Raw genomic sequence first — 25,600 nt, forward strand, 5'->3', positions numbered from 1 at the left:
CATGTACCACCTACCTAAGCATTGTTGGAGATCCTGTACACCCTTTCATGGAAACTGTATTCAGCAGGATAATGTCACCTGGCACAAAGCAAAAATGGTTTAGGAATGGTTTGAGGAGCACAACAACTTGGCCTCCTTGGCCTTTAAATTCTCCAGATCTCAATTCAATCGAGCATCTGTGCGATGTTCTGAACAAACAAGCCCGATCCATGGAGGCCCTGCAACTTACAGGAATTAAAGAATCTGCTGCTAACACCTTAAGTGGTCTAGTGGAGTCCATGCCTCGACGGGTCAGAGCTGTTCTGGCAGCAAAAGGGCGACAATGTTATGCCTGATCAGTGTATGTTCTATTGCAATAACCTGTAAATAATCATGTTTTACCTTTTCTTTCTCAGACGGCTCAGGATATTTCAGAAGTGAATGTCCTGGCGTTGTTTGAATGTCTCGCCACTAGAGGGAGCTCTTCACCGAATGAAGATTTACCAAACCCTTCAAGTTCCTGTTGTCAATCCACAGACAGTCTCACAACAGAAGAGCAGACACAGAATGATCCACCTTCCTCTCAAACTCACACAGAGCCTGAGCAACAGACACAAGCGCTTGGTAACGTCCTATTACGACAAAACATCGTTAATGTACATCATGGAGAGTGAAATGCTGCAAATAAATCAAACAGTGCTGCATTAAAGAAGACAGATAGCTTTGAGTTTCACACATTTGCTTTCTATTCCTGTGTTTTCCAGATTTGCTGAACGTGAGTGGAGTTAAAGTGTCATTTCTGTCTCCAGACTCACTCAACAAACTTCCTCTCAAAAACAAATACAGGAAGTTGTTCAACAGCATCTTCTGTTCAGCTAGGTGAAGCCTTTTCATAAACGGGATTTGAGTTTGTGTGTGATCAGCATAAACATAAATCTGATGATAACACAATCTGTGTGTTTTCTCAGTATGGTTCATCAGCTCGATTCTTCTCTGAGAGAGATCGCAGCGCCTGATGCTGCTCTGGTGATAGAGTTAGCAAAGTGAGTCTGTCATACTCTCTCCCATATACACATAAAATTGTAAAGTTTCTAGGTTACTTGAATGTACATGATGAACTAATAATTATAAGCATTATATAATTGTATTTGTTAACTTTATAATGAATGATATTATGAATTGTTACCTAAATTAGCTTTAAAACTAAAAATTAACAAATGCACATAAGTGTGGATGGGTGATCCAAGAAACATATAATATGAGATTTCTTCAGTCAAGACAGAAACTTTACAAAAATGGGAACACTTGAGAGTCCTTACGTAATATAAGAAAAACGCTGAACAAATAATACAAGAAATCTAATGTGAGATTAATTAAATCCTTAGAGAACGTTTGCTCTTCATGTCGATCCATTGAGAGGAAAACACAAACATCATTCAATTATAATAAATCCACAAACACGTGTGTGCTGGAATAATTTTAATTAAAAAAAGTGTCATGTTGTCTCTTCCTTTTCATTCACATACAAAATGTAAAGGAATGACAGATTGCCAGAGTAAAAGAAAGTGTAAAGCTCTGCGGTGTACAGATAGTCAGAGAAGAAGTCAAGCAGAGAATACAGTACTGGCCCAGGACAGAGGAGAGATCGATCGCTGATGATTCAACATTCATAAGACAGATGAGGTAAAACACTGCCGCTCCACACTAACATCAGCACTACACAAACACTTGCATTGCTACTGTTTTCACTTTCAAGTTAGTTATTAGAATAGTGACAATAATATAACAACAATTATAAAATTCTTCAGTAAGGTTTAAATTGTAGTGAGATAAGCAGTGTTAGAGAGAACAGGAAAACAGACCTTTTTGAAATATATCAATATTTGCAAAATGACAATATCTAGGAGTTGTGCAAACGAGATCTCGTGCACTTAAAAGGCAATTTTATATCTGCCAAATATGAAGGTGTAACAGAGATAATAAAAAGTACAGCTGCCAACAGATTGCCAAGAGAAAACTGAAAACTAAGAGGAAGTTTTCAGGCCCTTGCTCTCAGTCCAGCTAAGTGAAGCGAAGGGCCTGAACTACAGCAACAACATATAGTGAAACGCAGCATTAATGCTGATGTGTACTGATTGTTTGATGTTGATCTCTCTGATTCCTTTCCCTGTGAAACCAGTCACCACCTTCATGTCCTTCGCAAAAACTGTTTTTGGTGTTGTATGTTCTAATGCAACAATTGTTTAATCATATAGTAGTATAATTATAGAAGTATGTCCTGCATCTCATTCGAAATCTAGTCTGTGTATTTATGCACATTATGGTAAGAGATTAAATCAATTTCAGTTTTTTTCCCCCATCACTTTTCTGCAAATAGAGGTTACGTAGGAATGGTTTTTTTTACTATTAAATACATATTAGCTTTGAAAGCATTCTTGCAATTTAATTAGTTAATTAGAATATGGATACCAAATAAATGGATTCCAAGTGTATAATTTAAAATTAAAATCATATCAGATTGTGCACTATATCTCAAGAGTTAAAGAGATAGTTCACCCAAAAAAGACAATTCTGTCATCATTTACTCACCCTCATGTTATTCCAAACCTGTAAGACTTTCGTTCACCTTCAGGACACAAATCAAGATCTTTTTGATGAAATCTGAGAGGTTTTTGTCCCTACATTGACAGCTACGCAACTACCACTTTGACGCTTCAAAAAAGATCATAAAATGAATCCATATGAATTGAGCTTATGATATGCGCTACAGACTTATAAATGTCCTGAAGAGACTCTATCACTTTATATGATGAACAGATTGAATTTAGGCTTTATCCACGTATAAACAATCATCAACTCTCTCATCAGATCTGGTAAACGGCGAGAACCAATGAGGTTTGTTCTGTTGAGCTTCTGTTTATGTTCTCTGATCAATGCTTATATGTGAATAAAAGGCTAAATTAAATCGGTTCATCATATAAAGCGATCAGGTCCCTTCAGAAAATATCAACTAAACTGCTCAAGTCATATGAACTTTTTGAAAGTAATGTAGTAGTTGTGTACAGCCTCAATAGAGGAACAGAAATCTCTCAGATTTCCATTAAAATATCTTTGTGTTCTGAAGATGAACACAAGTTTTATAGGTTTGGAGTGACACGAGGGTGAGTAAATTATGGCAGAATTTTTTTGGGGGGTGAGAACTAACCCTTTAAGGAGAAGTCTCTGTAGGAACTAACTACAATTAACTGGCCGTGATTATCTTTTAAGTTTAATTGAGCATTCGAAACACCTGAGATATTAACAGAAATTTGTTGTGGCATAAATGTTCTCCTCTGACATCACTTTTTTAATACCTATTAGACATTCTCAACTTGCTTAATACATTTCTGAATAGTTATTAAGTGTTATTAAACTGACCATGTGTAGAAAAAAAACAACAGTACTTTTAAATAAAAAATATTATTAAACAGTTAAAATGAATAGACTTAATAATGAGATCAATGGACAATCATATTAAAACTGCAGTCACATGTAATAATCTGAGTCATTAGTCACTGAAATCGTATAATATATACTCCTGCTCTGGGATTCAAGTAAAACGTCACTGGATTTTCGCCATGATCAAGTCTTACACCTTCATATAACCTGTTCAGATGGAGAGTTTCTGTTTAAATGTGATTTACTGTACTGTGAGAGCAGTGCCTTCATCAGACGGTACAGAGGTGATGCATTATCTGTCATTATATGTCATCCGTATTATTATGAACCCACAATCGTAACACTGGTCAGATCAGTAACCATTAGATTCCCATCATCTGGTTATGAGGTACACTAATCATTTTTGATTCTTCATTACAATTAAAAGTGAGGACCTCGTTTAAATCTAAATGTTGGAAACTGTTCTATTGGAAAACACGAAGATTTTCCGCTATCACACTACCTTTCGCTTTTAGTCCTCTTTCGTATATTTTACACTAATACGATTTCTGAAGAAGCAGCTTCCACCATTTTTACATTATTATGTTATTCATGGCTTCATGGCATCGATTACAACAAGCATGGAATGTAGGAATGCATATTTGTTGGCAATAACAAACGTACATTCAAACGAACACGCACACACACTCACACACACACTATGTCCTAGTTCTGTGGCCTCATGTCTTCTTTAGACCGTCATGGGCAATCTGTTCTACCTCTACAGGTCTTTTTTGCTCTGAGGCTTCTTCGAGTGGTTCTGCTCGGCTTTGGACGGGTCAAGCTTCTCCGGTGACATCAACTCCAGGAGATCCACCAAGGCCTTCTTGATATACGCTCCAAACTTGTGCGAATCCTGCAAGAAAATTAGATCCAAATTAGCATTACATGTGACGGTCATAATCAAGTGTAGCACCACAAAGAAAGCCATGAATGTTATATTTGGTATGTTAATCTGAGTATATCCTACCAACTTTAGCAAGACATTAAATTGTTTCCATTCAAAGTTGCAAATGTAACATACAATATTGCATAAAATAATTGCAAATAAAGCACTTTTTCCATCCTATGTGTTCAAGAGAACAAATACTTTACTTCCTGTGAAATTGGCACAACAGATCTGTGATGAAAATGGAAGTTATTACAAATATTACGAAATGCAATAAAAGTTGTATTTAATTATTATTATAATAAAATTTTATCTTGCGTTCAAATGCTGGTGTTTGAGAACACAATCATGAGATACACTTCTGGGAGGGAATTATACCTAATCATTCTGAAGAATCATTCTCAGGCATTTCAGAAAGACCAAACCAACATTTGAGATGCTGTGCAATGAAATTAGTCTGCTGGTTAGTCCCTTTATCCAATCACATCCTCTGCTGAGGTAAAGCCACGCTAGATTTGTTGCACATCAAAGTTTATTTGGTAAATGTTTCCATCATAGTTTTTCTACCTCTTCTAATCAGATAAATAAATATTATGTATAAACCTCAATTTTTTTAAGAATTTGTGCAGCTTGCGGTTTCCATCTAGTGTTTTTTTTATGCAATATCCCAAAATGTTCATAAAATGGATGTTAGAAACAGCTATTGTGAAATAATTTGCTACTAGTCTATTTTTTCTTTGGTTTCAGGAAATTGGTAAAGGAAGCTTATATTAGTGTACTAACAGTCTGAGGGCAGGAGTGTTTGCTGGAAATATGGAAGTTGATCATGTTTTCTCCGATGATGATGTAAGACACGCCATAACCATCATCTGCAACCTGTCAAGAGCACACAGACGAACATTTAGAGAAATGCACAAACAATAAAGTAATAAAATGAGAATGTCGATGGTTAAAAGTGAATATGCATGAATATTTCTGACCGGGCCAAATCCTCCACCGCAGGTGGTGTAGTCTGGGTGGTTAACGAAATCAAACAGCTCCACCTGCTGCAGTGGAGTCTGACTGGTGGACAGACGCCATGTTTCTGAAAGCACCTGAAGAAAACACACACACATATACAAATTAAATAATAATACAGATATTTTTAAATTATAAGGAATTTACAAAATGAAAGTACTATATTTTATAATATAATATTCTATTTAAAAAGTTTATATAGTTAGATGGGAGAATCTCACAAACAATTTTAAATTAAGTTAAAGAAAATAAAGAGAATTCCCATTCCCATTAATATGTAATTTGTGGAAATTTTATTTGTAATTATTATTTTTTTAATTCTCAATATCCTCAATAGTAAATCACATTTATTTTTTAGCTATGGTAAAAATAAATAACTTTTTTAAACCCACTTTTAATAAATGAGAATTGGATTTCTTGGTAACACTTAACAGTAAGGTCCCAATAATTCATATTATATGTATTAATGCCTTAACTAAAATTGACTAACAATGTGCAATATATTTTTTTACAGTATGGATTAATCATTGTTAACAATAGTTAATATCTGGTTTATATCAGCCCAGGTCCATTAAACAATATTAACCTATAATGTATTTTAGTAATGTACAAGTAGACGTTGAAAACTAAGATTAATAAATGACGTAGAAGAATTTATCATTGCTTGTTCATGAACTAATGAAGTTAACTAATGTTAACAAATAAAAAGTGTAAAGTTTATGTTTGTGCACTATGGTAATAAGAATCAACATGAATGTAATGTCACTATAATTAAAAAAAAAAGTCCTAAAATAACAAAAATTCTTTGAGTGCATTTACAAGGAATCAAAATCAGTTCCAACTACGTTGATGAGCAGATATAACAAGGATATACAATTACTGCAGGGACATTCCCAAAGTCACAAACCTCTTTGAGGAAGGGTGACTCCTCTCCCAGGTATTTGGACACAATGTAGAGGCAGAACAGGTGTCGGTCTATTCCTCCTCCCGTCATAGCCATCCTGTACAGATGCTGGTGTTTCTCAGATGCTGTACGGAAGAGACGTCGGCACACCTCCTTACTCTACGGAGAGAGAGAGAGAGAGAGAATGTTTGAAAAGACGTACGATTTGTGAACTACAAATTACAATCTCTCACTACAAAAATAAAACATGCACAGTGTTTAGCCCCATATTACCTCTCCACCCTCCAGTGCTTTGACGAAAGCGCAGCTCTCACCGGTGCAGGAACGCACCGTCTCAGTCCGCCCCTCGCGGAATAAACGGGTCATGGACGCTTCGTAGGTCAGAGAGAACGTGCCTCGATTCTGGATTTGGGGAAGGAATGAGAAAGGAAGAATGTCATTATTTACACCTTGATAGTTACATCAATTGTTTAATGTTTCTTAAACAATTTCAGTGAACATGAAATATATATACTAAATACGTGTATAATATAATATATAAAATATACTTTTAAATAATTAATATAAGTCATAAATGTATAGTGTAATATGTCATGATAACTACCTTGGTAGTTGCATCAATGCAACCTGTTCCTGGTCATAACATTTCCTACATAGTCGTACATGTACAAAGCAATTTCAGTGTTCATTAAAGTTACTTAAAATGCCCCAATTATGCTTTTTCAGATATGTTCTTTCATGTAGTGCGTGATATGGCTGTTTGTGAATGTAAAAGTTTTGCTAAGTATCAAAGATCGAAGTGCACAATTAATGTAGTTATTGTCTCTTTAAGAAATAATAGATTCTGAAGCGCCTGAAACAAGTCAGTATTCCAGTCTTACTTCCAGGGCGAACCTACTCAGGTTTGAAACAAATTTGCATAATGGCCGTCTATGACCTGCAATGGTTGCCTACACACAATGTCTACTTTGATCCGCCCTCAAACAAATAAGTGCTGAGGAAGCTTCCGGAGCTGAAATTCAGAAATGGTAATGGAAGTTTTGTTTCCGTCGTGCACTTTAAGCGGTAGACCAATCAAACAAGACTGAACCATCTGATCAATCAGAGTGAAGCAGGCTCTCAGAGAGGAGGGGTTTAGAGATACCAAATACTTTATCAAACTGTTTTAGACACTGTGAGAAAAGGCCTGATGCTGCAGTGTATATTATGAGAAAATTAAAGTGTGTTTTTTGACCTTGTAAGCCTATTGTAGAAGCCTTTAAAATAGCATAATAGGGGCACTTTAAGATAGACAATGGAGATTTGTGAAATATATACACTTTATTAATGTATATAATGTAATATTTTATACACAATAAGTCACACTTAAAAAATATTTGAATGTCACTGCATTAAATAACAATATATGTATAAAAACAAGTACATTTTCAAACAAAACATTTCATGAAAAATTTAGTTTTTGTTTTAAATAATAAAACAATAGATTTAGTGTTGAAAAATTGAAACCCATTGTATTTGTGTTGCATGTGTTTGTGTTAGTGGAACATATTCATAGTTAATGTGATTCTTGACACCTGTGGTTCCTCTGTTAGTGTGAACTTGAGAACGGACTTCAGCACACCACGGGTTTTGTGTCTTACCCTGTAATAGGCCAACTGTAGCGCAATCTGAATGAAGGCATCTGGACTGATTTTACACTTTTTGATGGCGCCCTTGCCAAACTCTTGTATTGGGAACACATGGAAGTCAATATCGTCAGCGAGGGCCTGTGCCACAGCGAGAGATTGTTGCACACGCTCCTGACACTGAAAACATATACAGGAACATCAATTATTCAGTGTCACTGTACCTGTAACATGCATGTTATGCATGACTGTCACATGAGAAGGTGTGGTGGTGTGTTTGTACCGGAGCAGGTATGTCCCAGGTTAGTCTAGTTGGTTGAGGCAGAGAGGAGGCGATGTCTCCTTTACAGTGACCTTCTTCATTATAACCCAACTGGAAACAATCGGTAGTCATCACATACTGAGAGAGAGAGAGAGAGAGAGAGAGAGAGAGAGAGAGAGAGAGAGAGAGAGAGAGAGAGAGAGAATGGTATTAGCAAATGGCTAATATAGTATTAATAACAAAACAAAAAAATGGCTAACAGAGATAATATTTAAAAAAAAATAGATAAAGAGAAATAGGAAGAAAAAATAACAATACTTGCAAAAATTAAGCACTGATAAGTTTATAGGAAGAAGTCTCTTGTATTAGAAAACCCCTGACGTAGTATTAATAACAAATAGATTTGCATTTACTGGAAGAAAAATAACAATGCCCGCAAGTGATCAAAAATTACATAACGGTAATTTTAAAGGAATAATTCTCTTTATTTGTTCACATTCATGTTTGAAACAACATGAGGATAAATTTTAATTCTTGAGTGAATTATTTCTTTATAAATGCAGACCAAACCACAGCATGTAAAAATAAGCAAGAGAAAAAGGCAACTTTATATGCAGATTACAAGGACATCAGTCAGAAAGAATCTAGAAATAAATATGCATTTTTCATAATGTACACCATGATGCCTAAATTTACTTGTAGCATCTAAAATAATCATTTTCAGTATTTTATTTCTTATTTACTCACAAAATGTGTAGATATTAGCAGTCATTAGATGTAAATAAGTATCCACTAGAATTGTATTATCCCTATTATTTTAAAATGCTTTTAGTCAAGCAAGAACTATTTATAACCTATGGCTTCCTAAGACAAGAAATCTTTCTATGAACCATATCAACTTATTCTTATCAAGCACCGTTTAGCTTATCTGATCTTTTACTTATCTATTCATCGTCTAAACGGTTTCTTTTTAACTCATTCTCTCCCTCACCTCCCACACATGAGCCATTATAGGTGCATCCGCCCAGGAGTGTTCAGCGTTGAGTCCGTTCTTTCCGTTTTTATAAACCACCACAGTGAACGATTTATCAAACCACCTAAGACAAAAGGAGCAAAACATATTCTTAATAAAATACATGTACTATCTATAGCAAATATGTTCAAATATTTTGGTGCTGTTAATAAGTTTAGCGTTTTGGGTATTTGTGACGTTTTGGATGGATGAACATCTCACCTGTCGTAGCACTTGCCGTGCAGCAGGGACTTGGCGTACCGATCCAAATTGCCAGCAGGATCATCTCCCATCATGCCTTGCTCATCGTCGTCCAGGGCAACGAAGAACGCCGCTTTCTCAATGCAGTCCAGAGATCTCTTATTCACCCCTGAGCTGAAGAACTCCTTCCTGGCCTGGGCCCAAGGGATTCTGGGACAGAGAGTATAAAACATTCAAGCATTTATAGAAAAGCCTTAAAAAGTATAAAGAATCAAGGGATTGTTAACATGTAAATAAACATCCATTGCATGATGTTTTTTTTTCCATTTTTAAATCAGTGAAAAAGAAGGATTCTTAATAATATAAGTGCATAAAAAAACTAAAATCTAGATTATTATAGTGAATTAAAACCATAAAAACACACATTTTGTGTGTGCCAACAAGTTGCCAAAGCAAATTCTCAAATTTTCATTTAACTTTAGGTACTTAAATAACTAAAATGAAATGTTGAATTAAAAACTTTAATTAAAACATAATAAAAAAAACAATGAATAAAAATGGCAAAAGCACAAACTTACTAAAACTACAGCAAATACACAAATAAAATCTCATTCAAAATATGTATTAAAAAAACATATCACAATTATACTAAAATAACTAAACATCATGACTGAAATATTACTAATTATTTGCTAAAAATAAAAAAAATAAAAAATTTAAAATGAAAAATAAAAAAATATATTAAATCTTTTAATAAACATTCACTGTGCCTTGGCCTACTTTCATTTAAATGTAGCATTATACATTTATTTACAAAGAGAAACCTGAGCACATGCATGTTTGTTTTGTGTCAAATGAACCCTTTTTAGTGCGTCAGTGGCTGTGTGTGTGTGTGTGTGTGTGTGTGTGTGTGTGTGTGAGCCTGTTTATGTGGTTTATGAGGACACAAATTTGTATAACTACATGGGTATTACACTGGTATTACTCTATAAATGTGGTTTATGAGGACATATCAAATGTCCCCATAATTCAAATGGCCTTAAAAACATACTAAATGATGTTTTTTTGAGAAAGTAAAAATGCAGAATGTTTCCTGTGATGGGTAGGTTTAGGGGCAGGGGCAGTGTAAGGGGATAGAAAATACGGTTTGTACAGTATAAAAACCATTACGCCTATGGAGAGTCCCTGTAAACCACATAGACCAACATGTGTGTGTGTGTGTGTGTGTGTGTGTGTGTGTGTGTGTGTGTGTGTGTGTGTTAGTACCTGTCCCCTGCTGTCAGGGCTGCCAGTTTGGCCTCTCCGGGCGCTGGCGGTGACGGGTCATCAAGGATACGCTGAACCTGGTGCTCTATCTCTCTGGGAGACAGCATACGGCCAGCATGATACAGCCACAGCCGGAAATAACGGCCGCGGTGGAAAACCGCAACATACTCACTGTCCTGCCAGTGGGTCAGAGAATCTGAAAGCACACGAAAAAAAAAAAACATTTAATGCAGAGTCTCACTCATGCTTTGTGTATTTGAGCTTTTGAAGCATCTAAAATCAAACATCTGAAAATGGTGATCAGAAGCAGATGACACTCAGAGAAGGGAACAAATCTGAGTGCGTTTGTTATCTCAGTCAGTGTGTACACAACAAACCAGGCCAGTGCAGGTTGCGTGTGCAAGTAAAAGTTTATTCAGTAAGATGTGCTTGTACTTGTGACCCTTCCAGGAAACAGACTAATGCCAAAACATCATAGAGAATATGAGGAAATGGAGAAAAGACGGAAAAAGTCTCTGAAATTATTATTGTGTACCAAATCATCATATCAGAATGATTTCTGGAGGATCATGTGACACTGAAGACTGGAGTAATGATGCTAAAAATTCAGCTTTGATCACATGAATATATTATATCTTAACATATATTTACATAGAAAACAGTTATTCTCAATTGCAATAATATTTCACATTACTACTGCTTTTGCTATATTTTTGATCAAATAAACGCAGCCTTGGAGAGCAAAAGAGACTTCTTTCAAAAGCATTAAAATCATTGAACATTACCCGTCTCTTCTCCTGGAATGCGTGTGGTGTTGAAAATCCTCTCACACTGAGCGGCACATAATGGAATATTTAAACCTGGAACACGACCCTAAAAGACAGAGTTATAATGTTAGTCAAGTTAACCTAACCATTTTCCACCCTCTTACTGATAATTTGAGACAGGCCACACAACAATTATCTTAATTATTAGGGGAGTATCCCTTTAATAATGCTTTTACTGCTACTGTAAATATAAATAAATATGTAAATTACTTGTTATGATTATCTAATCTCTGCATACTGGCATAGTTCAAATGCTTTTTCACCAAAAGTTGCTAATACAGTATGTTAATGTATAAATGTGGGTGGTTATACGCTATCATGCTTAATGCTTTATGTAAATTGGAATGGAGTTTAGCTGCTATAAATGAGCAGGGTGAAATAATTAGGAAGTTTTGCAGTGTATGCTAGTACACAGAACTTTCAAAAGCAAACCTGTTTTCCTGTTACATGTTCTCTTTAGGGGGGGGGGGGGGGGATGCTGTTTCATGCATACTGAGCTTTTTACACTGTTAAAGACTTGGATTCCCATCCTAAACATAGACAAAGTTTCAAAAACTAATGTTGGACGTTTGATGGAGTATTTCTGTGTCAAAAATACTCCTTCCGGTTTCTCACAAGTTTCTGAGAGTTTTTTTCGAGTATGGGTCGGCTTGACGTTAATAAGAGCGGAAGGTCCTTGTATGGGCCGTACGGGCTCTTCTCCCGGTAGGGTGCACGCGCGTGACTAGAGCGAGAGAGGAAATGCACGCCCATAAACACTCGCTCAGCTGCAGATCCAGTCGTCGTTATAGTCTGCGCCGGGCTCTTCTTTATTCCTATGGGTGACATCAAGCGACTTCAACACTTCAGCACAGCATTCTGGGAAGGCAGCACTGCATTTGAACCGATTTAAACGCAGAAATGGTGGGAAGCTTCACAACATCGCTTCAGTCGCGTCGCAAAGTGGATTTCCACAGTCAGTGCTGTCACAGGACTTCACCAAATCATACCAAAGAAGTGTGTTTTTGACGGAGCGGTCCCAGCGATAAAGATTCGGGCCTGCTTTGGAAGCAGTCGTGAGTAAAACTGCTTCAAATGTCTGTGCTGTTGGCTATCGTCGCGTGAGTAAACATCAGTAAACGACACGATCGCGTGCTTCGTCATTCAAATGCGCTAACGGACTCCATTGTTTGTATAACGTTACACTAGTCTGACGTGTAAAACCGTTTTGCTTGCTACTGCTAAGGTTTAGTCGCATACAATAGTCCATAAACCGAATCATGTCCTCATAAACTGCGAGTAAAGACACAAATGTTGACAGGCCACTAAATACAGTCCATACCACAGAGACGGACGTCCTGCTGTTGCTGTTTCTCCTGTTCAATTTATTTCAGCCTCCGAATGATTCTGGATCATATCTCTATTAGCTGAGATCGATAGCCATGGGTTTCTCCACGCTTGAGGACGTCACCGCTTATCGCGATCGTCATTCTTTAGCTCCGCCCACACGATACGCCTCTAGGCGCTCGGTTTTTTCCGGAAAGACTCGGTACAGCCTATATTTCTTTTATAAATATGATAAAACTAAAGACTTTTCGGAGATATGAAGGATGCAATACTACTCTATAGGTACTCAAGATTGACATGAGATTGACTGAAACTGAGTGTTTCACCCCCCCTTTAAGTATGCAAATAACTGACTCAGTACAGGCAGAGTCAACTATAAGGATTGCAGCTCTTCCCTAATCACACACACACAGCCTATATTACCCATCCATAGCCTAACAAAGTTCAATACACAGCTAAAAACAGCTCTGCAATCAATCTCTGTCATCGCTCAGGGCAATGAGAGATTTCACCCTCCACATAATACCATCTGTCAAGCGCTGCAATGTGGACTCACAGGCTTGATTTCCTCTCTGTTGAGTTTTCTGCGGTACAAGAGACATGCATGCAGCGTGTTTCCTGCTCTCGCTGCTTGAATCGGTGTAGGTGTCACGTACAGGAAGTCCTGAGAATTAAAGAGAAGGCCTTAAAAATAAAGTCACTTTACCACTATGACTTCCTGCTAGTTTTTGCAAGTGTTTTCACTGTGAGTCGTACCATTCCATAGTAGTTGCTATTAACCATGATTGGGCCACGCCCCCTCAGGTAGATATACTCCTCCCACCAATCGCTGACCTTAAAGATGCAGACACAAGAAAAATGATTTCTGTGTATAGGGCTGGGCAATACATCAGATATTATTGACATTATTGCGATATCTTTGCTGAAAACACAAAATTATGGAATATTGTGCATATCGCAATAATACATTTCATATTTGAAATCAGCAATGAAATGGGACAACAACTGTCTCATTAACTTTGTTTCTAAACACTAGCCAATGTGCATGTGGTATGCATGTCAGAACATCATGTTTATAAAAGCTGTTCAAATGTCCTAATTGAACTAAGGCCTAATCGTGGCTTAATCTAAGCCCTGTCTGTGAAACACAGGCCATAATGCGTTTCGGTTATTCATTAACACAACAGCAGTGGCCTGAAAATGCAAATTTTATAGGAAATGCCTTTAAAAACGGGTTTCGAAAAATATAAACATACCATAAATTTTTTCAAGAGCAAATGCAGAAAAACTGATACATATTTTGAATATCTTCTATATTTGGACAAATATTGAGATGTACATTTTTAGCTATATCGCCCAGCCCTAATTCAATCTCAAAGTAAAACAGGTCAGGAAATCCTACAGCACTAGCACAAGATGATTTTCAGATCAGCGTAAAATCTAAATTGCCTTCTTATTAAATAAATATAAAATTCAATATAAATGTCAATAATTAAACTTAACTCCTTGTCTGCTTATTAAAACATAAATTCATTCTTAAGAGAATATACTTTCATTTTCATCTTTCTTCAAAACATAAAAAAAATGTAATTGTTCCTATAAGCAACATAATGTCAAAAATCAAATCAATTAATTTGGTGAGTAATGTCCACTTTTTAAGATCCAATCATTTCCTGATAACTACATTTAAATTTTGTCCAACTTTATCGTTTATTAAACATTCAGTTTCGCACTAAAATATTTCAGACCAAGGAAGTAAAACATGTGGCAAACAGCATTTTTTAGGGTTGCATTTCAAGACTGACAGGTACAGTCTGAAGTTCATGTGGATGTTTTGTTGGTTGTTCTCACATAGTTAGAGGCCCACATGGCTTTTAGTTTGAGGTACCACTGCAGGCGGTTCCCCAGACTGCTCTCAAACTCCTTGGCCAGAGTCGTGATCCTCTCGTATTCTGTATCGCTCATCAATGGGCGTGCAGATTCCAGGTACTAGTGCAGAAGAGAGACATCTTGGAATGTTAATAAATTATCATTTTGGCCATATAAAGTGTATTTAGTGATGCATCATTTTGCTGCTGCTCATGACATAATGATGATCTCACCCTATTAACGGTGTCCTTGACTGCTGGAACAGGTAGGTTGGGCAAAGAGCCCTGGTAGCTGTACAGCAGAGGCTGTCTGCCTGAGAAGATCCGGACCATGGCCTGAAAACAAGCACATTTAAAAGGTAAAGTGTTTTACTTGTGATTTTAAAATACTTTCCCCTATGCAGTTTAATATGCAATATTTATAACATGCATAAATAAAATATTTGTAGGTTGATTCAAGGGTTATTACAGCTAACTAAAACCATAATTTTTTTTTTTTTTAATGTTTCTTGAAATAAAAAAAACATTAAAGCTGCTGTCCGTAACTTTTTTTGTTTTCAAGATTTATAAAAATTATATAATGAGAATGTACAACATGAATCCATTTTCCAAAACATGTTTTTGTCTTTCCCTGAATCATTATGGTACACTTATAATAAGTGTTTATATTGGGACTATTTCATGCCAGACTGGTAGATACCGCTGCGGAGGAGCACAGTCCCTGCGTGATCCGCCATAGACATAAACAGAGAGAAGTAGCTCCGGCTGCAATGTTCTTCCGCAAGACGCATGCAGTTCTGTTTATTAACCACTAGAGCGCAAAAAGTTACGGACTGCAGCTTTAACTGAAATAAAGTAAATAATTGAAAAAAACTTGTTGACAAGGCAAAATTGTTCATTATGATGAATTTAACAATGTACTTACATAACTAAAACTAAAATAAAAAGTAATAAAAAAAAAACTAGACATAAAAAACTATTAAAAATGACTAAAACGCACAACAAAATTACTACAACTTTACTAAAATGTAAAATATAACAATAAAAATGTATTCAAAATATTAATATAAATTGTAATAGATTAGTCAGTAACACTAGTTGATTCACTCCAGATGATTTATTGTCACAAACTTAAACTGTATTATCGCACAGCACTCTATATAAATATGTATGTATATATATATATATATATATATATATATATATATATATATATATATATATATATATATATATATATATATATATATATATATATATATATATATATACATACTATATCCAACTCCCTCCACATACACACTGTACACTCTAAAATATATAAAGCTATTACAATGTACTATATTCAATATCTTGAATGATTGATTTAATTGCAAAATGTAATATATTGTCAATGTAATATATTGTCATTCAGCTTTTTGTATTAAGTTAGATACCTGTCCAACTTCATCCACATACACACATTATACTCATGTATCGGGTGATATATACACTAGGCAATATAGCATATCTCAGCTGCTATTCTGCTAAATACAAGACATGAAGATATTATAAACATTAATATCATGATTTTCTGGATGTTTTGCTGCTTTGGAACAGTGTGTAATGTGATAAGTGCGATACAAATAAAATTGTTTTGACTGACTCCAATGCAGCAGATTTGGGGCAGGGCTATCTGTTAGCCGACCAATATCAGATGAGATGTGTGTTTTGGAAGCCCCTATTTTTGCTGTTCTGTTTGGTGATACTGGGGTCACAGGACTTCAGGACACATTTCACCTTTATTTACTATTGCACGTTGGGTGGTTGTGTGTTAGGTGTGTCTGATTACATAACTGTACTCACCGCCCAGATTTTGGTGGTGTTGGACACCTTCCCGTGCTGTTCAAACATCCAGCCGTGATAGGACAGTAACTGCTTCAGACAAAGCCTCATGGTGAAGATTAGGGAGAACCAGAGCAGCGTGCTGAACAACACGGCAGAAACCACCGTCCGACACTGAATGCTCAGAGAATCACTGCACAGAAAGACAGACAATATTACACTACTGTATGCAGTACTTCAGTACATGTTTAGTTTTTAGACAATATGAAACGTGTGTAGTTTGATAAGGTGAATGAAGTATGAAGTAATTTTTTAAGGATTGTAAATATCCTATCAGACAATTTTTTTTTGTCCTTGGTTTACTTTGTGGTTGTCATATTTTTCTTTGTATTGTAATGTGAATGTTCTTTCTTCTGCTGCCCATCTTGACCAGAACTCCCCGGTAGAAGAGATATTATATCTAAGTAAATAAATAAGTATAAATGTTGAGGAAGTTTTCAATTATTACTTACTTAAACCAATTGTAAAAGCCATGGCTGACATCCAAGATTATCCTACTTAAATAAAAGCATTTTTTGAAAAAAAAAAAAATTAATTACCTTAAAAAGCTAAAATATGACAGAGTTGATGCATAACCTGAGTACACAACGTCAAGTATTTTAAATAACTTATATTTACTAAAATCTAAAAATACATACACTACCATTCAAAAGTTTAAGACTTTTTGAAATATGGTAAGATGTTTTTGAAACACATCTTCTGCTCACCAAGGCTGCATTTATTTGATCAAATATTCAATAAGATTATTGTAAAATTGTATTTATTTCTTTATTTATTCCTGTGATGCAAAGCTTGTTTTTTCAGCATCATTACTCCAGTCTTCAGTGCCACACAATCCTTCTAAAACAATGATTTATTGCTCAAGAAATGTACTGTAATCATCAATGTTGAAATATTTTTGATACATTGTTAGGACTCTTTGATGAGTAGAAAGTGCAAATGAACAGCATTTACTGTCTGTATTTAAAATAACAATATTTTGTACCATTATTAATGTCTTTACCGTCACTTTTGATCAATATAATGCATTCTTGTTTAATTAAATTGTTTAAAACTTTGGACAGCAGTGTATTAAATAAAGGTGGGGTAAGTGATATCTGGTAAGCGTTGTTGGTATTTCAAGTCACCAAAACAAACACGCCCTTACCCCCAAAAGGGTCTCGGCCCTATTTTGATAGCGCTGCCCCACACATACGTAACCCAGAGCAGAGGCATCAACGGCTATAGCAGAATCTCTGTATCTAATCCAGGTTGAATATTCAATGAAAAAGTCATCCCTTCTATCACAAAAACACAAACCGTTCTTGTGGACAACTCGATAGTACACGAGCAAGACAGTCCAACTAACGAACATATTACAATTATGACAAGTTACAGCAATCACAAAAACACACACAAACCGTTCTCATGAACAACTCGATAGTACACAAGCACACAAGTCCAGCTAACGACATATTACAATTATGACAAGATTAGAGTCATAGTGATCACAAAATCACAAACTGTTCTCATGAACAACTCTATAGCACGAGCCGACAGTCCAGCTAACGACATATTACAATTATGACTGGATATGGGTTATATAGATCATGAAAAGAGTAAGCAAACATACATTAGGGGGATAGTATCTTACTTGTCGGAGACATTGTGTGAGCTTATGCTTGAAGCACACAGTGATGAGATTTAGATGCTCCATACGGTGTGGAAATGAACGGGTCTGAAATGAACGGGTCGCAAACGGACTAACAAGCGAACATGACACACGAGGATAGTCAAGCAGCATATATTAGGCTAGTTCTCGGCTAATGTCCGTCATGTGTGACTCGTGTGTTTTGAATAATGACGTGCACAGAGCGAGAGTGAGCGCTCTTCTCACCACCATTAGTAGACACGCCCCTTACCTGCTGTTTGGCTACAAGTTTGTTATTCCACTCGGCCCATGTCCTTTTTCTAAAACGGTTTTGAAATAACACTTATCCCACCTTTAAATAATAACATTGAAATGCTATTCCCAAATATTTTTTCAGAAATGCTAATAGAGAAAAAAAAAACTTTTTGAGTCCTTGAAGACAGTAAGATTAAATTGACAATTTTTGTAAGTGTGTTTAGATTTTTTTTTAATAATAATTGCATTATCTTGACACCAGCTATTTAATATTAAAGTCATTGTAACCCATTTATGAGGGCCACAAAGAAGCATCCGTGTAAACAAACTCTTTTGCTTTTGTCTGAAAACAACTCAAGGTGTGTGAAGGTACAGTAACACACCCACTTCAAGCATGCTCATGTTTTCATGGGTGGGAACCCATAAATCTTGCAAAGTGAGTTACATAAGAAGATGACAAATGTTTCATGTTTATCTTTGAGTTCACACTGCAGACAACTCATCGGTTTCTCAACTGGGATCAAATTAAATTTGTGTGAGGCAACAATGTGATCTCTTTTACCTGACAGGCAGATGTTCTTGGATTTTAGCGATGAGGCCCATGGAAGGGTCCGAGCGCGTGTACATGGTGGCCAGGATCGCAATGACAACAAATAGCCATGAGGACGGGCTAGCGGGGTACACGCCAGTGATCACGCTGTTCTGTACGAGAGAAGCAATGAACAAACACAACAAACATGAGGAAAGACTGCCAGAGGAAACAAAAGACACACTATGAAAACCAGCTGGGAATGTGATGTTAAACATGCACAAAAATAAACCAGATTTGGTAGAAGACAAAATAAATGCAAAATGAGCTAATTACTTTTTTAAATAAAGACTATGGATTTTATTGATCTTTATGGGATATTATTCTAAAATAAATAAATAAATTGTTTTTATAAATCGACCAGGTATCAAAACACACTGATTTTCTATCCTAGTTTTGTTTTTTGAGTTTCCTACAATAGGTTTACATGCATCCAAGGTAAAAAAAATAAAAAAATAAAAAAAAAGATTCAGTTTAAACCTGCTTTGCCCTGATTGGTCAGATGGTCGGTTGTAATTGGTCTATTCTCCTCTAGTGTTGTCAAAAGTACCGACTTTATACCAAGTTGGTACTGAAATTTAAAAAATGTGACAAATGTGTCTGGGATTGGCTACAAAAATATACTGTAAATATAAATCAAGGACGCTTTTTACCGAGCACTTTCACAAATAAACACGGGACCGTCCGCTGACAAGCGTCTGTGCATTTCCGCTTTCAAATACCTTTAAAACACTTCAGTGTGCTTTCAAATGCTCCACAGATATATCTGAGAAGTGTGTGAGCACAATGACCAATCAGAGGTGTTTACCATTCCGCTCAAAACTGCGACTCTGGAAGACTTGGAGTTAAGCTTTTCTCTGAGATAAGAACAAAGAACGGCACTGAAGTCATTCTTAAGAAGGGAAGTGGTGTTTGGAGTTTTGCCGACCGGATACGGCGAATGTTTAATCTGGTAACTAGCTCTGTTTCACCTTCGTTGCTCTGGTTGGTGGTAGCGCTATCCTATAGCGTGCAGAGGGAGTTTGAAAGACAAACGTTTATCCGCCCCTCTGATTGAGCTGTCAATGGTGAGTTTCCAGACCAAACATCTTGATGTGGGTCTGGCTTGTGAGGCTACTCAAAGCGTCACATTTTTTAAATTTAAGTACTGACAGATGGTCTGATAGTTTATTCTGTTGTGAGTGGTCTACTCTGCTCTGACTGGTCAGATGGCCCAGCCTGTGGTGATTGGTCTGGCGCTTACAGAGGCGTGTCAGAAACCAAACACCCATATCTGAATTGTGGTACGGCAAGCAGCGTGGCAAGGGACCGCGAGAGCGGGCCGGTGACGAGTGGTAATGAGTACCAGCTGCGTGATACACCAGTCTCGTCTCGCGGCCAAGTGACAGGAGCATAAAAGGAGGAGCCAAGGCAGCGGAAGACGAGAGAGGACCAGGCCTGGATTTATGTTATGTTATGTGTTTGTGGGCAGTTGTCCGTGAGGGGCTGCCCACGGTTTACTTTCGTTTTGTTTATTTAATAAAAGTTGTTGAACGTTCGCCGGTTCCCGCCTCCTTCCTTCCCATCTACGAACTTTATTACATGAATCTCATCTCTTCCTCAGCAGTTGATACACAGTTATATGAAAAATTACTAAATTACGATTAGCGCAAGTCCTCATCCTTCGGAAGTGGATTTGCTTTTGCAGTGCAAGAAACATCATCTTCTCGACATGTCGACAAAAAGAATCAAACTCTTCCAGTCCCAGGTACAACTACAGAGTTTGAGGGTCAAAGTGGAAGTTGTTAGTGAGCAGCCAATGAAAATCACAGACTAGCATTATGCAAATTTTTTACAAACCTATTGGAATTACGGACGACTCTTTCCGGCAGTTCAGAATCGATTATTTCTTTTGAGAGACAATACCTTAATTTATCTGCACTTTGATCTTTGAAACTTTGCAGACCTTTTATATTCACAAACAGCTGAATCACACACTACATCTAGCCAGTTCCTTGAGGGAAAGTATCTTTGATGCTACGAACCAGTTTAAGCTAATAATCATAGCCTAGCATCCACAATCACAATTCAATCAAGCTAAATTAAGCCAAATCCCGCCCCAAACATTATTACCTGGGGGTGCTTCCCAATTCTTATTCGTGCATCCTCGTTTCCTTTCCTACCTTTCTTTCCTCGCGCCTTAGCTCCACCCCTTCAGGATGCGAGGAAAAGACGCGAGGACGGAGGAATTGAATCAAATGAAATGATATATCCTCGCTCCCTTTAACATCACTTCAAAGCGTCGTCAATTAATGATGACACCGCTGGATTTAGTCGGGATTCTTGAACATTAGAAATAACTATTTATATTGTTAGCTTCAACCTCCACAAAAAATCACATTTGTCCATATTTTAATTAATATTACCAGTTATTATTAACAACAAGTTCCAGTTATTAACTGCTTTTTATTTGTTGTATAGTATTAGTTTCTATTTGTTTCTTTCATTTGCGTGTGCTTTGATATAATTCTGCAACTGTCAGGTGTTGTTATTTGGCAAATATTTGTGTCTTGTACATGTAAACATATTAATAATAATGAATAAAGTGTGGCACAATATGAAGGGGGAGGAGAATTAATGCTTGCGTCACGTTTAGTCAATAAAACACTTCCGTAAAGGATACACCTGTGTATCCTCGCTCACGACTTCTCAGGAAGCCTCCTCACTCCTCCATCCTCACGGTGCAATTAGAGAATTGAGATGTCCTACAAGATGGCTGAGCTCCATCGGTTTCCGGGTCATAGGATGGAGGACGGAGGAGCGAGGAAACGAAGAGGGACATTGAGAAGCACCCCTGCTAAATATTCAGATTCATCACATAAAGAGAGATGTTTACCTTCAGCCGTGTGACGCGTTTCTTCCAGGAGCGGAGGCCTGACAGATAGACCTGTCTCAGGGCCTGATGGGACAGCTGCAGGTCGATCCCCTCTGGAGTGATAGTGAACTGAAACGCCACGGCCTGATGGGCTTCTGCCATTTCTGAAGAGAGTGCAAGACAAAGGCTTTTAAAACGCCAGCTCAAATTTCACTGCAGCAAAGCTACTTTATGCATGCGAGTGCATGATTGCAGCTCTCGACGTGGCGGCACCACATATCCATTCCGTTATCTCACTTATAACTTACTTGATCACCATCCATTATGGATCAACAAGTTTGACATTTTAAGTTATGATCCATTAAGGCCAGAGTAGAGAGTGCTGATGACGTTTCAGTTAAGGGTTTGTTTTATGCTCATGAAACACATGAGAGGCTCTACAGTGTAATGAAGGGAAACTTCCTTTAAAACTCTTATTCTTTCCATTCCTCATTCAGACAGACAAGGCACTTACACTTATATATAAATAAAATGTATAAATAAATAAAATCACTCCCACATCTACATCCAGACAAGATGTATCTATGGCAACAGTGTTGTTATGGCAACCGAGAGCAAAGGGTTCCCTCGTGACTACCAGTCTGTTGCTCAACTGAAACACTGTTACAGTATTCATCAAGATTCACTGAGTGTGCCGTTAAATCTTCATATGTATCTACAGTGACTTACACAGGCTTAGTAAAAGAAGCTTTACACTGGCAAAGCATTATTAAAATCACTTACATGCTTCTACATTTGCAAATGCATATAAACAATTCATTTACACAAATGACAAATAAGCACTGTTAGTGTTACCTAAAATAGAAATAGAAAACAATTATTAAAAGACAAAAGCACAAAGTGACTAAATTCAAATATAATAAGACATTAATAAATAATATAATATAGGGGTGTAATGATACCCTCATGTCACAATTCGATGCATATCATGATACGATATTATTGCGATATTCCAGGACATGGTAAAAGGTTAACAAAAAAAAATGCTAAATTTGCTATTTCATTGGGGGGAAATGAACAGGCTTGGACCTGGTGCTGGTAAACTAAAGTGACCAGAATAAAAATAATAAAAAATATTTTAGACTAAAATGCTTGCACTAACTGGATTCATTTAAAAAATGCAGGCCACTTTTTACCAGTAACATAAGACACTTGACATTATCAGGACACACATATATTCCCCCTATTGCATAATATATAGTAGTTAAATGTAGTACTAACACTAGAACTGTTTATTTTGGGTGAACTATCCACAATACATATTGTTGCATTTTTGTATTGCGATATATTGTGACAACATATTGTTACAACCCTACTATAATACTAGACTAATATATAAACAATAAAAAGTAACAACACAGAAAGAGGATAAAAGGAAAACATATTACATACTATAATATGTTTGTTTGCTTGTTTGTTTTCTGAGCCATGTGACCTGAAGGAAAAAAGTTTCCCCCTAAATATTCAGATAAAATTATATATATATATATATATATATATATATATATATATATATATATATATATATATATATATATATATAATTTTATCTGAATTTTTAGGGGGAAACTATATAAAATATGCTCTACTGTGTTTATTTTTCAGAACAACCAGTCTAGCATTTTTTAATAATATACCTATTTTAAAAGTATTTTTTATGTGTACATACATTTAATCAAAATTAGGATAAAAATAAGCTTAATCAAAGATCTTGTAAAAAAAACAAAAAAACTATTTAAGTATGCAAATACACAATCTACGTCATCACATGGGTGGGGCTCTGCTTCAATTACACTGCAGGAAACATGCAAATGAGGCATTTTCAGCTGCACCTCCACAAGTGACCAGAGGAGGGCACTGCACAGAGATGAATTGAATGAACTTTAACCCAATTAAAAATGACGACCTGAATTATTTCATATATTTGTACTAAAACACTGGAATATAATCTTTTTAAATAAGGAAACTAAATAATATTCAATTGATTTTTAAAAATGAGTAAAAAAAAAAAATGCTGAAAACCGTTATGAACAGGTGCTAGACTTTATCAGGGGCTTATTAATTAAATGACAATTTAATCCTCCCACAAGACAACAACTCCGGAGTTATAAAACAGGTTTATTGCATAAGAGATGCAGTTAATCAGTAACTACCCATAGTAATCTATAAAAAAAAAACTAGCGGGCAAAACAAACAGGGACAGAAAGCACAACACTCATCTATAATAAACTCGTTAGACGCTTGGTCAGCGGGTGAGGGGGTTTATGAGATCGAAATGACAGCATGCAGCTGAACTGGGAGTCTGCTGTCATTAAACAGCGATGGGGATGTATTGTAATTATGACCAAGGCCAATAACGGATGATTGTTAGCACACCAGCTATAAAAACCTGAAATCAGTACAAAACACCTCACACATCTCAACCATCCATCGTCTCCACCACACCACAGACCATCATACACCCGATGTATATTATAGAGTCAGAAAGCATCATCCCTACCTGCTGTTTACTGATGTTACTGATCACGGGAACAAAGTGACGGGCTCCTTTCCTCCCTTCTGCTTTTGAGGAACATAAACATAAAAAAAAATATGTCCTGATGATATCGTAATAACCCCGATATCTATGCTGATAGCTCACTGGTATGAAGCGTAACTGGATACAAAGTAGCTTTGATACTAAGTGCGAAAGAATGTAAAAGATACAGCGAAGAGGGCGGGAAACAAGCGGCTCGGAAGTGAGCTGCGATTGGTCAGGAGACGATGACGTCTCCGCAGAACATTTTGACGCGCCCATCGGCAAATGAACGGATAGAATGGCGCGTAACGCGCGGGAAACTTCGCTGTGATTGGACGTCACGGCTGTCAATCAAAGATTAGGGACAGTCCGACAGCAGTGACATGGCTTACCGTTTGTTGAGCATGGGGTGCGGACGAGAAGCGGGGAGTGAAAATAAACATTTTAGTGTTACTATCAAGCAGAGGTAAATATTCCTGCAGAATCATTTCCTCTACGTCTTACACAACATCTAGCCTACTATGATTATGTGGTCAATTGAGTTAATTATCTTATTTTAAGTTTATTTTCTCTTTTTTTTACTTAAATGTTTCTCATTCTTTCTTTAAAGATTTCATCTCTTTACAAATGCTGGTCAATGGCAAAAAGATAATAATGAGATAATAAAGGAGTTTTATAATAAATAATAAAGGGAGTTTTATAATACATTTTAAATTATATAATACATTTATAATAAATTATAAATATAATTTTAAAGTATTAATGTCAGTTTCTTGTACAACATATAGCCAATAAGACGCATACATACAAAAAAAGTTAATAAAAAAGAAGATATGAAATATTATCTATAAAGATATGAAAAGAATATGGGTAACCAAACAGTTAATGAACCCCATTGACGTTGATATGAGGGAGGGAGGGAGGGGGGAGGGTACTACGGAGGCCAATGAGGACCATCAACTGTTTGGTTACCCATATTCTTCAAAAAATCTTCTTTTGTGTTCAGCAGAATAAAGAAATACAGGTTTGTAACAACTTGAGGGCGAGTAGACGATGCCAGAATTTTCATTTTGCGATGAACTGTCCCTTTAAGGATTTTCCAGGATTCATTTCTTTCCATAGAAGTGGGAAAAGACCACCAGCTTCTCGACCCCCCT

At 36.4% G+C, this 25,600-nt stretch overlaps 1 protein-coding gene across 1 annotated transcript; it reads right to left on the bottom strand.

The window, feature by feature from the left end:
• Window positions 1-1,445: 1,445 nt before the first annotated feature.
• LOC137064079 (carnitine O-palmitoyltransferase 1, liver isoform) lies at window positions 1,446-24,646 on the bottom strand. Its single transcript, XM_067435412.1, has 19 exons — window positions 24,426-24,646; window positions 21,887-22,029; window positions 18,985-19,124; window positions 16,499-16,670; window positions 14,888-14,989; window positions 14,637-14,774; window positions 13,542-13,619; window positions 13,342-13,449; window positions 11,418-11,505; window positions 10,633-10,828; window positions 9,388-9,576; window positions 9,145-9,250; window positions 8,175-8,291; window positions 7,907-8,071; window positions 6,540-6,668; window positions 6,270-6,425; window positions 5,326-5,439; window positions 5,129-5,221; window positions 1,446-4,312 (listed from the first exon to the last, which is right to left on the bottom strand). The coding sequence occupies exons 2-19, from the start codon at window positions 22,025-22,027 to the stop codon at window positions 4,178-4,180; spliced, it is 2,367 nt and encodes a 788-aa protein (XP_067291513.1). The 5' UTR covers window positions 22,028-22,029; window positions 24,426-24,646; the 3' UTR covers window positions 1,446-4,177.
• Window positions 24,647-25,600: the final 954 nt, after the last annotated feature.

The sequence above is a fragment of the Pseudorasbora parva genome, chromosome 24 (assembly GCF_024679245.1).
Source record: "Pseudorasbora parva isolate DD20220531a chromosome 24, ASM2467924v1, whole genome shotgun sequence".
NCBI lineage: Eukaryota > Metazoa > Chordata > Actinopteri > Cypriniformes > Gobionidae > Pseudorasbora > Pseudorasbora parva.